At 40.9% G+C, this 15,329-nt stretch overlaps 1 protein-coding gene across 4 annotated transcripts in view; it reads left to right on the forward strand.

Moving 5' to 3' along the window:
- Nucleotides 1-15,329, forward strand: part of KIAA1671 (KIAA1671 ortholog) — a 160,392-nt gene that overhangs the window by 97,729 nt on the left and 47,334 nt on the right. Inside the window, exon 1 of one of the 4 annotated variants that reach the window (XM_073313251.2) lies at nt 12,032-12,264. The exons of the other annotated variants lie outside the window; for them this stretch is intronic. Within the exon in view, the coding sequence (XP_073169352.1) occupies nt 12,226-12,264 (39 nt within the window). The 5' untranslated portion in view covers nt 12,032-12,225. Of the gene's footprint in view, nt 1-12,031; nt 12,265-15,329 lie in introns of those variants that run through there. 4 annotated transcript variants of the gene reach the window in all.

The raw sequence follows: 15,329 nt of genomic DNA on the forward strand, positions 1-15,329 counted from the left end.
CTCTTCTCCTTGATATGTCTAAGACAGATTTTGTTGACATTTCAGGACCCTATATAAAGCGCATCTTTTTACCTTTGCCTCCTGCCTTAGGAAAGGATAATGGTGGGATATATTAAGATGTTTTGGAAGAAGTTCAGTTTATTTGACAGTGGCCTATATGTTTTGTTAAATGTGTACATGTTACCTTAGCCTTAGTTATATTTGAGCTGTATCTCTTTTGTCCCTTCATGTAGTTCTTCTGTTCTGCTCCTGTGATTGTTCCTTTTTACTCAAAGTTGATGTGGTCACATGGCAGCTTTTTTGTTTGGCTTTAATGCTAATGAAGTTCATTCAGGACAGTTCTGGAAATGGAAGCCTTCATTCATACACACAAATAGGGTTCAGAGTAGCAGCCGTGTTAGTCCGTATTCACAAAAAGAAAAGGAGTACTTGTGGCACCCTAGAGACTAATCAATTTATTTGAGCATAAGCTTTCGTGAGCTACAGCTCACTTCATCGGATGTGAAGTGAGCTGTAGCTCATGAAAGCTTATGCTCAAATAAATTTGTTAGTCTCTAAGGTGCCACAAGTACTCCTTTTCTTTTTACAAATAGGGTTGTTTCAAGACTTCCCCAAACACCCACTGTTAATTAATCTCAACCCTGCCTTCTAAGGACTGCCAGTAAGGATTAATGTGGCTCAGTTTCTGTCATCTGAGAATGTCTACATGGAGATCTGTTACGTACTAGGAACTAGGTTGAGGCCAAAAATAATTTTCACATATACCAGTGAACATTCATAGATTTTAAGGCCAGAAGGGACTAGTGTGATCATCTCGTCTGACCTCCTGTGTAACATAGGTCATGAAACTTCTCCAAAATAATTCCTAGAGCAGATCTTGTACAAAAACATCCGATCTTCAAATTAAAAATTGTGAGTGATGGCGAATCCACACTTCGGATAGTATCTGGTTTCATTTGTTACTGATCTGAGCAGGATTTGTATGGGTGACTTAAAAGTAAAGGCTCATACTGCAATACAAAACTCATGAGCAATCCAGTCACCCTGTCATGCATTTTGTTCAAAAATGGGTGCTAGATATGTAAACATGTATATGCTCTTGAATGAATGGTCATATTCTGGCCATGGTCGGTCATTGGGCCAAGAGAAAACTGACATCTGTTATGTTCTTCAATTGGATTTTTTTTTTTCAGGAAGTCCTTTAGTTACAAAATGGATACCATTATACTTCTATTTGTTGTTCCCCTACTCTTCTCATGTATTATAAAACTCCATTGATTTTTAACTTCTGAGTTGTATTCCAGTTAACGTTTTCAAAATGTAGTGCTTCCAGTTGTTTTTTCCCCCTGATTTATAATTGAAGTACTCCAGGCAACACAGATGCAGATGAGTGCTCACCATGAGCACCTGGATTTAGTATATTAATTTTATAATACTTTTTATACGGAGGTACTGTGGAAAAATTAGGTCTTAGAGCAAACACTACTAAAGAGTTATTTTTGGTTGGGGTTACTTCATGAAAATGTAGTTAAGAAAATAATAGATTTTAAAAATAAAACAGAGGTAAGTATGGAGTCAAGGTGTGTGTAACTAGAAGTATTTCTAGGCTACTAACTTCATAAGATGCAACTGTGGCCCGTGTCATCTTCTGGTTACTGCAGTATCTTTCCTAGCTACGTACTCTCTCAAACTTTTTAAGATAGACGCATTAGAAGTAAATGTATTTATCAAATGTTAAATACATTATTTGCCAAATCTTGATAGAATATGTGTTTAGAGACACTTCATACATTTGTTTACAATGTGAAAAAGCCTGTTACACCACAAAGTGCTTAAATTTTATATAATAGGTTGATTTATACATTTGTGAAAATGGCAAGCACAACTATTAAAAACATTCCCAAAATATTGCTGAGTGGGAGCGGCTGAGTTACAGATGTTTGCTGTAGTGGTGCAGTTTAAGTTGATTCTATTTACATAAGTATTTATCATGGCCATAAAGCCACCCTTTAGTCAAACATGGGCTCCTTTTGAAACCTCAGAGTGGCAAAGAGAACATTTGTATGTATTCTGTTTGGCTGAGAAGAATCAAATGCCTAACTAATTTTTCTTATTTTTTTATTAGTAGTTCAAAACATGCTAAACTTGTAAGATGCATGTGTGACAGGATCCTCGGGGTGCAGCCTGGGACCGTGGGACAGCTGTGCCCCCTTAACTCTTCAGCCTGGGCTGTCTCTCTATGCTTTGCTAGTGACAAGCAGCAAGCCCCTCCAGGTGCTGTTAGCACTCAGCACAACCACATGTGGATCCCCACCCCCAGCTAGATTGCATGAATGCTTCCAGAGTCACTCACGAACCACACAGAGAAAGGCACCAGCCGAATCCCCCCAGCTTCCAGCACTGTACCTCAGGAATATACCATTTTGCACTGCTCAATTTATTAATTGGTTCACCACTTCATCAATGGAAAGTGGATATACACCAGCCTTTGCAACCCTGAGCAAGCACCTTTACCAAACACTTCAGGCAAACTTACTGGTAAAGGGATAAACAGTTAAACAAATTTATTGACTACAAAAGATAGATTCCAAATGATTATAAGTGAGCAATATCTAGATTAAGCAGTTTTTCTCACTTTACTGGATATTGCAGTTCATAGTACACAGATTTCACCCTTGAAACCTGAGCCTGTCTCCTCTGTTAGTCGTAAGTCTTCTTAGTTTCCTTGTTGCTTGCAGCATAGGTGGGGACAGGAGAAAGGTGAAGCATGGGCCATGTGTCCTGTTTTATACCCTTAGTCCATGTGCTTGGAGAATACAAATCCAGGTATGTCTGGTGGGCATTGCTGAGTCCCCAGGCAAGACTGAGCAATTCCCCCGGTGTGGTCTCAAGCAGGTGAGTCATTGAATTGTAGCTCCCTTGCTGGACAGTGACTGTTGATAGTTGCTTGACACCCCGCCCAGGCGTTGGTGACTTTCCTTGCTGTTGTCTCTGGGGAGCCAAAAACTGGCTGATTCCCCAACGTACAGCATGTTTTAGTGACAACCATACAACACAATCTCGTAACTTCACATGCACTGAAGATATACATATTTAGATAGAACAGTGACTTTCAGCTGATCATAACCTTTTCCCTGATACCTCAGATGGCATGCTTTTTATGTCACAATATCACAATTATATACAGATGAGGAAATGGGGGTTACAAGATGCTTCCCCAAAGTTTAGTATGTCACAGCATGTATCTGACCTCATGCAGTGGAATATGAAATGAAAAGGGAAACTTCAGACCACTGCATACTAGAAAAAGATTCAAATTGTGTATTTTAAGTCTGGCCCAGAAGTGACACAGGTGTACTGGGCATGCTCCCAGCCCTGGAAAAGTCCCTCATTGTGCTCCAGCTCCCGCTGATTAGCACATGGTGATAATGGAGACAGTAAGAAGAGAGGTGGAAATTTCAACCTCCATGTCTTGGAAAAAAATCAGCTCAGCCAGTGGAGGTTTATGCTTCCCTCTCCCCCACTTGAAAAAAAATGTAAGTGGAGCACCATCTCCTCCTCTTTCTGTATAAAGTCTGTCTGGCACCATGGTGATCCTGGTGCTGAGCTAGTGCATAGGTAGGAACATCTCTGTTATGGTAGCAACCCTAGGGAAGATGCACGACATAGGTCTCAGCAGTGCACTGTGATGCCAGTGATGTGCACTGTGGAGTTTGGAGCATGTATGAAACATGCGTGCTCTATTCCCTTTGAGTAGGCAATACTTATTAAATACACGGTTTGTTTTTAAAGGGACATTAGCCCAGTGTTCTGTACTGGGTGATTAAAACGAGGTACATCAACTTGCTATGATTTAACGCAAGGGAGAACTGAATTACTTGGACACTTTTATGTCCTCTACAGTGAAACTCTGTTTCATTTGCTGATTTAGCTTTTTTGGGGGGGAAAGATGCGAACGGTCTAATAAATAAAAACAAATTATCCTAAATTATTTATTCTCTGTATAATTACTTTTACAGAATTATTGCTCATCTATAGTAAATGTATCTACTTACAATATTGTATTTAATGAATTTTTATATACCAATAATATATTCACCCAAAGAACAGTAATGAATCATTCTTGAGTTTAAAATATTTTCTTTCACTTTTGTCAATGATGGCAACTGAATCTCTAAATTTGCGGAGAAACGTTGCAAAGCGCAGAGTATTGCACTGCTGTAGAAAGTGTGCTTTTTAGAATGAGTCAGTTGTGTGTCTTTTCTATGAAAATAAATGGACCTTTACAATGACAAAGTAAATGTTGTCGAGTTTAATTAATGGGTGCACAAGAGCCAATACACAAGCAGTTCATGGTTTTTCATTCTTAATAACGTCTTTCTTCTGTTTATCAGGCCATGAACATAGCTGGCAGTGTAAAGTAGGACCAAAAGAAAAGGAGTACCCAGGATTTCTTTTTATAGTCTTTCTAGCGTTGTTGATGGGAAGAATCAGTTGGAAGATGTTTGATTCTGGTTTTTTTGAGAGCAAGCAAGCCTAGGATAGTGGCAAATAGACTTAGTAATTTTAGTAGGTTCTTATTACAACATAAACATCTAATGACACTCGAACAAGGAAATGTCTTTAGACTTAGTTATCTAGCACTTATTTCTCTCATATTTTGGAGAAAAGCAGACAATTATATACAGTTAGCTGCGACACCTAAGCAAGGTGCATTAAATAGAAACATTAGTTGAAATACGTTTTATTCTGACTGTAGTAATATTTTTGTACTGAAAATATCTTTTTCTTCTTAGTTTCATTGAATATTTGTGCATATTTCATCTGCTTATATCCTCTGCATTACTTTTGAAATTTCTTCTATTTCGTCAACTTCGTGTACTTTTAGAATTTCTTTCAAGATGTTGGATTTTTATGTGTGTGTAATTCTGAAAGGAAGAACATACAGTTTATGGAGTCTAAGCATTTGCTAATTAGTGTCAGGAACTTTCACTTATCACACACTTGTCAAACTTTAATCCTGTTTTAAGAATAAAGAGATGTCTGTCAGGAAAAAAGTGTGATCACTTAGTGTGTCTAGCTTTGTATTTGAATCTTTAAGGGAAAATACCATAACTTGAAGGTGTTGCTCCCAAACATATGGATCTTTAATGCAAATAAACATATTTCCTTCCTAATGTAACAGTATAAAATAAGCCTGCTTAATCCAGTTAAGAGAGTGAGGGGAGTCTTCTCTCCTCTTTATGCCAGCTCCCATTAGTGTTAATGAGAGCCACACGTGGACATTGCAGGGAGAATAGACCTCTGAGTCTTTTGTGAAGGAATAATACAGTGCTATTTTGTTTAAGTTCTTTGAGATGGACACTGTGGTGCCCGCCCAATGCCACACAGCTCTAATCCTGCTGGGCTTCTGCTTTACCTTCACATATGTATTTCTCTCATCTTCTACCCAATAATGAGAGTTTGGAACTTTTGGGAGGCTCTTACTATAACTTCTAGGGTAAATTCTTTGGGTAAGTGATAGGGGTTTTTTTCAATTGAGGAGTGCTCACCTTTGGAATTCACTCCCTTTTAGAGTTTGGTATAATACTAGTGCATTAATAATACTATCACTTGTATTGTGGTAGCACATAAAGGCCCCAACTGGGGATCAAAGCCTATTGTGCTAGGCATTACACAAATTGAGTGACCCATTTTTGTTTTTTTCTTAGTTTTTTGTAATTAATGTACTTCAACTTTGTAAATAAGTTGAGTTGTAATAACAGTAGTGGCTACAGAAATCAATAAAATCTTATTAAAAAAGTAGTCTTCCTGCAAAACTGCCCAGTAATTGCAATCTGCCTTCCACTGCTGATGGTTCTCTGCCCTATGTCTGTTTGAACTAGTCACTTCAGTTTATTGGCAAAGTCTGCTTGCTAGTGATGTCTTTGTGGTGTTTGTGTACAAGAATTGACATCCAGCTCCTAAACTGCGTACAGTGGAAGTGCTGGCTCCATTCTTTAAAATATTAAAAGCTGATCACTCAAAATACAATGCATCCAACTTCATCCTTACTGAAAAGGGCCAGATTCTGCCACTCTACTCAAGTTGAGGCTTGCCTTACTCTGTGACTTTGACAGGGCTTCTTGCTATCTAAGCTACCAGTCAACATGAATAAAAGTGACAGAATCTGTTGCAAAGAATGTATCTTTGCACTAGCACTTACATACTAAAATTGTTTTTATCATTCCATTCAGAACTTCCTTTAATGTTTCTTATTATGTGGCATCTCCATTAGTGGAGGTTTGTAACCATGGTGGCCCATTCTGTTCAACCCTCTGCTAATCTTTGTGGATGAACAATCCTTTTGATCCACCCAGGATATCGCGTTGTCCATCCAGTGTCTTCTTTTTCTGCCTCATGTTCTGCCATCAACTTTCCTTTCCAGTGCCCATAAACTGGCATCACCCACTGAAACTCTTAAAATGTGCCCTGCAAGCTGAATCTTTCATTTCATAAGATCTCTAACTAGCATTTGCTGAGTTCCAGTCATCACCAGTACATTTCATTAGTTATGTAGTCTATCCATGATATTTTCAGAATTATTCTGTAACACCATAATTTGAGGGACTGTAGTTTCTTTATTATTAATTTGTTTGAATGTCCATGTTTCACAGCTGTAATTTAACAGAGACCAAATATATGTTTTTAAAAGTCAAAATTTAACCTTCAGATTTATGTCCCTTCTCATCAAGTGTTTATTCTTCCACTTGCTGTATGGCTGTGGTATTTGTTGGAATTTTGCATGTTTTCCTAGTATCCTTGCATAGGACCATAGCTTTTATCTTGTTCATATTTTTTGCCATATTCATATATAATTTCCACTAACTTCATCAGGCCTTCTGAATTAGCCAGCAGCACTGTGTCCGCTGCATAGCAAATGTTGTTATCCATTTTCCGTTCATCTTTAATGTTTAAAACTAGTAAAACATGAATGTTTTGAAATGCAGGTGAGCTCATGGCTTCTTCAGAGAATGAACAAATGTACCAAATTAATAAAGCTACATATAGTGCATAAATTTAATCTAAACTCCATGCAACAGCCACCCTAAAAATATCCAATGTAGACTTCTTGAAATTGTAAGAGAGAATGCTGCCTAGAAGATCAGACTAATGCACACGAGCCACATTATGGTAAAGTTAAGTAACAGAATGAGTTATTTAGAAAGAATATAACTGTTGATAAAACAAACTCAATTCTATACTGAAGCAGTTACCAAAGTTTGCTCTTGCTTTGTGTGTTCAGCCTTTTATTTATGGTGCCTTAAGAAATCCCAGTAATTCTGTGCTATTTAAAGTGATAGCTACCCCAGGAATAGCTACTTACTCCTATTGCAAAGAGTTGTGCTAAATTGTAGAGGAACGTTCTTCAGAAGTATTGAAGATGCAGTTAATGGGGGATGATACATTTGTCTTAGTTTGTGTTGTTTAAATAAGAATAAGACCCCACCCTCCCCAGTGTAGATGCTGTGTCTATATTTAATAAAGGTGTTTACTGCACTAGGGTGAAAAGGAAAACTGATTTCTAGCACTGGACTATTAATTTCTCTCATGTGTCAAACATTTCCTACTGTTCCCAATACTCTGCTCTATTTTCCTATCCATAATTGATTTGGGGATGTATTCTAATACTATGCTCCTTTGGTTTAGATAGGTTGTTTCGTTTTATTTATTTATTTAAAGGAATTGGTTTCTATTTCCTCATCACTGTCAGTGTCACACTCTACTTCTGTCTCCAGCGCTGCACTAAAATCACTCGATTTTTCTATTAAATTACAGGGAATTTTCTCTGCAGGTCTGAGCAACTCCTTTTTCAGGGTATGCCTGTTGAAGATAGTCGATACGAAGCCTTTGAAAGGTATACTGCTGTGGAAAGGTTGATAATATAAGCAAATTAATAAAAAAAAAAAAGTTGACTGCACATGCATATAAGCATAATTGCAAAGGTTTTAATTGGGTCCCATTCCACTGAGTTAACTAGATTCTTGATTAAACCTGAGTTCCCATGGATTCATTTGGCCAGATCCTCTGCTGTAGCCAAGATAAGCTTGGCACAGTAGCCAACTCCCTGATTCTCTTCTTGGCCCTGATGCAGGTTAGAGCAGCAGACTCCTAAGGAGCTCTCTGACAGCTGTGCTTATTCCAGACCTGGGAGGAACATGGCATAGAAAAAACAGGGTACACCGACTAGGGATTCCCCAGCACATGGGAATGCTCAGCAAAGGAAGTGCAGGTTGTTTCCATTCTGTCCATTGTAAAAGGAGTGGGTGGTGGTGGGTGGAGTGAGAAATCTGCCTCCCTGTTCCTAAAAGGTTCAACAGTGCTGAGCACCTTGCAGGATCAAGCCCAAATTAGAAAGGCAGTGTGTTCTAGTGGAGAAAGCACAGAACTGGGAATCAGAAAATCTGGATTCTTTGATAGCCCTGCTATTAACTGCTATTTGAACTTGGGCAAATCACTTCACTTCTCGTCTGTCGTCTCTGTTTGGATTGTAAGCTCTTTGGGGCGGGGACTCTCTCTCCCTTATGTATTTAAACTAAGTGGGGCATTGATCGCAGCTGGGGCCTCTAGGCACTGCTTTAATACAAATAAATAATACAATGAAGTTTGTTAACAAAGGTATTGTTTAGGGCTGTGCCACAGCCCTAAACTTCAGTTAAGGTATAAACATTCCTACCTTGGCAACACAGTATTTATAGGTTCCCTTGTACACAGTGATTTCAATGGGACTTGCCTTTGTGTAACAGTAACAAGTAGAAAGTTAAATCAAAGCAAAAAACTGGAACTACATTTGATTGAATCTTTCAGTATTGATAAGAGCCAGTACACTGTGCCAGACTGGACCGGCTTCCCCAGGCTGGCGCTTTAAAGGGACCTGGGCTCCATGCAGTGGCCGGAGCCCCGGGCCCTTTAAAGCACCACCTGAGTCCTGCTGCTGGAGCCCTTGGGGTAGTGGTGGCAGGGCTCCAGCCGCGCTTTAAAGGGCCCTGGGCTCCAGCTGCTGTGGGGAGCCCTGGGCCCTTTAAAGCACCCCCTGAGCCTCACTGCCAGAGCCCCGGGGTAGCAGCGGCAGGGTTCCGGCTGTGCTTCAAAGAGCCCGGGGCTCTGGCCGCTGCGGGGAGCCCCAGGCCCTTTAAAGCACCCTTGGGGCTCCCTGCAGCGGCCAGAGCCCCCAGGCCCTTTAAAGCGCCCCCCGAGCCCCGCTGCTGGAGCCCTGGGGTAGCAGCGGCAGGGCTCGGGCACTGATTTAAAGGGCCTGGGGCTCTAGCCGCTGTGAGGAGCCCTGCGGCTTTTAAAGCATCCCCCCCAAACCCCAGGGCTGCCCACAGCAGCCCGAGCTCCCGGGCCCTTTAAAGCACAGCCAGAGCCCTGGGGTAGCGGCGGCAGGGCTACGCTGCCAGAGCCTGGGGCCCTTTAAATCGCCCCTGAGCTCCCAGCTGCACAGGCAGCTGGGAGCCTTGGGGCCTTTAAATCTTGATTTAAAGGGCCAGGGTATTTAAAGGCTATGCCTCTTCCAGTTGAGGCCACGCCCCCTGCACAGGACTCCAGAGTACTGGTAAGTCCTTTAAGTTACTTTCACCCCTGGCTACAGCATATGTCCATTGTCTAGCTTTTGCATCTCGGCCGTTTCCCCTGAATTCAGTTAATTGGTTGGCAGACCCCAGAAGGTTTTGCTAAGTAGTCAGACTTCTCTGTCCGACCAAGCTTCTTTCTGATCAACTCTGGGTCATCCAATGGTTGCATGTCATCTCTTCAGGAGGTAGCCTTCTCCCTCCCTCTTTATAACCTGTTCTACCTTCCCTCCCTCCTCCCCGCTTCTTCTCAGAAGAGGGGATCTAGCAACCCCAGGGGCCCATTGTTTTTAGTAATTTAAAGTTTCAGTAACACTGAGATCACTTCTTTCTGACTGAAATATTTCAGATTGTGTTTTGGGGTTGGGGGAAGGTTTAGGGTTCTTTACTTAGGCCAGCTAGTCCCAACTCTCAACATTTCATTTTACAATCATGTCTTTCTGACCAAGTGGCAGAGACAAAAACTGTGACACTGTGGTCATTTTGTCTGTAAATATATGTGACAAGGTTCCTCCTCTACCTTGGTGGGTCCTGCACTTATTGGTGGATTTGCTTGCCTCAGAGATTCACAGAGCCCTCAGTTTGGCCACTCTTGCTAGTGGCTCAAACCTGCCGTCCACTCAGCTAACCTCATCACAGGCCAGCAGAGGGGAAACAGAGAACAATCCCCGCAGTCTCTGTGTCCCACCTAGTGGGTCGGGGACAGGGCAGATCCCTTTCCAATTTAGACCTTCCCTTCTGGTGTTTCTCACAGACCAGGTCAACTCCTCCTGTGTCCGATCAGGAGTTGGGAGGATGCGGGGGAGCCCGGGCCCACCCTCTACACCGGGTTCCAGCACAGGGCCCTGTGGATAGCAGCTGTCCACAATGTTCCCTGTATCAGCTGCGTGACAGCTACAGCTCCCTGGGCTACTTCCCCATGGCCTTCCCCCCAGCACCTTCTTTATCCTCACTGCAGGATCTTCCTCCGGAAGCCTGATCACACTTGAACTCTTCACGCCTCCCGCAGCACGCTTTCTCACTCCCTGTTCCTGGCGTGCCCCCCTACTAACTGATGGGAGGTCCTTTTTAAACTAGGTGTCTTGATTGGCCGGCCTGCCTGCCATAATTGAATCTAGAAAGTTCTTAATTGGCTCCAGATGTCTTGATTAGCTTGCCTGCCTTAATTGGTTCTAGCAAGTTCCTGATTGCTCTAGGGCAGCCCCTGCTCTGGTCACTCAGGGAACAAAAAAACGGTTCATCTAGTGGCCAATATATTTGCCTTCTACCAGACTCCTGTACCCCACTGGTCTGGGTCTGTCACACATAGGACCACTGTACTTTGATTTTACTATGCCTTCTTTGTGAAAAAATATTAGAATTCAGGTTCACGCCTGAATCTGTGCTATAACTCAGCACAGTATGACTTGAAAAGACTGAGATGCTAAACCAGTTACCCCTAAAAATAACTTCCATGGTTTAGAAAGGAAATGTTGGCAGATCTTTAACACTAGCGACTCTACTGGATATCATATGCCAGTGGGCGGAGAGAAAAAATGTGTATGGCTCTGACAGTCTTTTGGTTGCATAGCAACAATGGAACTGTAGTGGTTAATATTATAATTTATCAGAATACTTTACACCATGGGACTTGGCGGATGTTCAGTTGCATGTGGAAAAATTAACTGTTTACAGTTTTAGGGGTACTTAAATATAATAGCATATCTCTTTAGGGTTTGCAATAGTTCTCCACAAATATATAAAAATAAATAAAACCATAAATCTTTATATTCTAAGACAGAGGCCTGGGAAATTTTAATAAGCCAATATTTTCACATGTTCATATCCTGAATGTGCTCCTGAAATGGCAGTTCCCATTTACCACTTTAAAACTGCTAGTTCTCTGAAGTTTAACTACCTCTCAGTAGGGGACTGAGTTGGGTGGAAAATTTTACAGTATTAAACCAATCTGTGTTTATTTCAGTCTGTTTCAGTGGTGGTGGTGGAGAGGGTCTGCAAACAGCAGGTCTTTAAGTTGGTATAGGGGTGTGATTTAAATTGTTTTTGTCATTGGTCTTAGTGTTGCAGTTTTGTTTAAAATTACATTATTGTACCAGCCTACTTAATCTGTAACCGGTGTCAGATTTTAATCATACCTAATGTTTTGTCTTCAGTCAACCTCCTCTTGAAGATGAATAATGTGTTGTAGGAATGAAAAGGACACTGCAGTTTTTTAAATACAGTTTCCCGATTGATTTGTTTTTCCTGGTTTGTAAAATGCTTATAGGACTTGAAAAGTTACTGTGCAAATAGAAGAGGTCAGCCTGGCCGGAAAAATGCTGACTCTTCCTGAGTAGCTAGTGCTGGGGGAGCCGATATGGAAGCCTTTTCACCTTTGTCATCAGTGAGGTCAGCAAGACTATGCACAGTTCTAGGAATTATTTATCTGTTGCTGCAGTGTTGGGGGTGCGGTGGAGAGTGCGGATGTGCGCGCGCGCAGGGTGTGAGGGGAGCTTGCATACAAGTGGGATGTTGCCCTACACCAGCCACTATTTTTCAAATTAAATTTTAACACTGGATTGATGGATTTTCTTGCCAGATCTCTAGGAAACAATAGAAACGGTGGTGTTAAATTATGATAAATTCCTTGTGCACAGTACTTGCCCATCAAATTGTGAGTATATTTAAGAAACCTAGATTTTCTGATTCCTTGAAGGTTTGACCTTCAGCCTGCTGCATATATCTTTAGTGTGTATGTACAAAATTATCTGGATTTCAATGTCTAATATGGATAGTAAGGCCCTTCTCTTTTACACAGCTGTGTTCTTGTCATTTCAACTAATAGTTTTGCTACTGATCCAAAAATACAATTACATTTCAGTACTAAATAACTCATTGGCCCACTCTGTGTCCCCTTCTTTCCCGTCCTCCTCCCAACTCCAGAGGTAAATTAACAAAAAGAGATTCAAGCCTTAATGGACCACCATGGAAAATTCATGGGTGTTCGTGTACATAGGGTGGCCCGCAAAAGTGTGTGCTAGAATGTTTAAAAACTCTGGACTTTTCAAGAGATGGTAAAGGGAAATGAACTCTGCTCCCACTGAACACCTGTGTTACTGTTCTGTGATTCTCAAGGATCCTGCAATACCTACTTTTGTATGGCTAATGAAATGTCTTCCTGAACACACATTGAACAAGACAGATTCAACTGTGCACTCAACTGATGTAAGATTGTGGTGGAGTTTGCCTTTGGAAAAATGAAAGTGACATTGACTCATGTGACAAGTATCATATCTTGTCTACTGCATTTTGCTTAAGAAAGTTAAGAGGAAGCTTTTCGTGAACAGTGGCATATGCGAGCTGTGCACAACCAAACAGACGTTGCTTGTTATCAGACACATACATGAAAATGGTTTGTTCAGGAAGAAGCAGCACCAATCTATTAGGGGGGGTCAACAAGCATGTGGACAAGGGGGATCCAGTGGATTAGTATATTTAGACTTTCAGAAAGCCTTTGATAAGGTCCCTCACCAAAGGCCCTTAAGCAAAGTAAGCAGTCATGGGATAAGAGGGAAGGTCCTCTCATGGATTGGTAACTGGTTAAAAGATAGGAAACAAAGGGTAGGAATAAAAGGTCAGTTTTCAGAATAGAGAGATGAATAGTGGTGTCCCCCAGGGGTCTGTACTGGGACCAGTCCTGTTCAACATATTCCTAAATGATCTGGAAAAACGGGTAAACAGTGAGATGGCAAAATTTGTAGGTGATACAAAACTACTCAAGATGGTTAAGTCCAAAGCATGAAGAGTTACAAAGGGATCTCACAAAACTGGGTGGCCGGGCAACAATGTGACTGATGTAAGTCAGTGTTGATAAATGCAAAGTAATGCACATTGGAAAACATCATCCCCACTACAGTTCTCTGCAAACATCCACTCAATGTGCAGCAGCAGTCAAAAAAACAAACAAATGTGGGGAACCATTAAGAATGATTGGGGTGTGGAACAGCTTCCATATGAGGAGAGATTAATAAGACTGAGACTTTTCAGCTTGGAAAAGAGACTTCTAAGGGGGAATATGATACAGGTCTATAAAATCATGACTGGTGTGGAGAAAGTAAATAAGGAAGTGTTATTTACTCCTTCAGATAACACAAGAACTAGGGGTCATCCAATGAAATTAAGAGGCAGCAGGTTTAAAACAAACAAACAAAAACAGTATTTCACAAAATGCACAGTCAACCTGTGAAACTCTTTGGCAGAAGATGTTGTGAAGGCAAAGACTATAACAAGGTTCAAAAAAGAACTGGATTAATTCATGGAGGATAGGTCCATTAATGGCTATTAGCCTCTGTTTGCCAGAAGCTGAGAATGAGTGAGTGGGGATGGATCACTTGATGATCACCTGTTCTGTTCATTCCCTCTGAAGCACCTGGAATTGGCCACTGTTGGAAGACAGGATACTGGGCTAGACGGACCATTCATCTGACCCAGTGTGGCCGCTCTTATGCGATGTTTTTAAGTGGTGTGCTGCACAAATTAGAGGTGTTGTACATGCAGACTTTGAACTGTTGGTGGGGTACTGAATCTGAGGCAGTAAAGGGAATGATATTGTAATTTTCAGTTTGTCACTGAATGTTGTGATGCTGGGTTTTTTATGTATTAAAATATCCTTTAGTAATTATACAATTATCTTCGTATGGTGAGTAAGTTTATGGGGGACTGAATTATTGTGGTATTAGGCTTTTCAGAAGATGCATTTGTACTCTGGATAGTTTTACAGTGCCCTAATGCTCGTGGAGAGGGAGTTTATGCTGGATAGTATCTCTGATGTGCAGAATATACAAAGTCTTTGTTTTCAAGAATAAATGTTACACATACAAAGATAGCAGCAGAAGTGGTCATGGTTTGTGTTTTCCCATTCTATCCGCCCTTTGAGGCATTTACATAAATTTCGCCAGAAAGTAGAACATTAAATACTAAGGAAAACTATGTACATAAATAACACTGGTAAAATGATTGTATGCAGTGTTGTTGTAGTGTTGGTCCTAGGATATTAGAGAGATGAGGTGAGTGAGAACCAAATTCTGTTGGTGAGAGGGACAAGCTTCTGAGCTCACACAGAGGTCTTCTTCGGGTCACTGGTAAAATGATGATACATAAATATCCTTTGAGAGTACAATAAATATACGCTGTTGCATCTAGTTTGATATTATGCTTAGCAGAACTTTTTCATTTGGGCCAGGATTTCTGTTCTGGGATTAATTTTTCTTCCAGATCTGAACCTCAGTTGCAGTACTGTAATTGTGTGTTGGAGAGACAGCCAACTCTCCATTTTCACTGTAACTTTTCAGATGGACAAAGAATGTATATGCATCCTACATTATAAAATGAATTCCTTTGGTTTATGCTTTATGCTAATAGCCTGATTTAAAGGTGGAGAATCCACTCTAACGAAACTGTCACTAAATAGTAGATTTACTTCTCCATCTAGAATCTTGGGTTCTTGAACAGTACTTTAATATATTATAGGATACTTTCCCACTTTCTCCATCTCTTCGACGTTTTGCAGGCCTGTAAATCAAAGGGGTCAAATGTGCAATTGGTGCACCACTTCTGATTTGTAAATAAGACACATCGTGTTGCCTGCACTAAATCAGGATTTTCCAGCCTTTTACAGTACCACCCGCAGCATTACATACTGCACATGGTTCTTCTGAACAGAATGCTGGCTAGCAGAAC

This window comes from Lepidochelys kempii, chromosome 15 (genome assembly GCF_965140285.1).
Source record: "Lepidochelys kempii isolate rLepKem1 chromosome 15, rLepKem1.hap1, whole genome shotgun sequence".
Classification (NCBI taxonomy): domain Eukaryota; kingdom Metazoa; phylum Chordata; order Testudines; family Cheloniidae; genus Lepidochelys; species Lepidochelys kempii.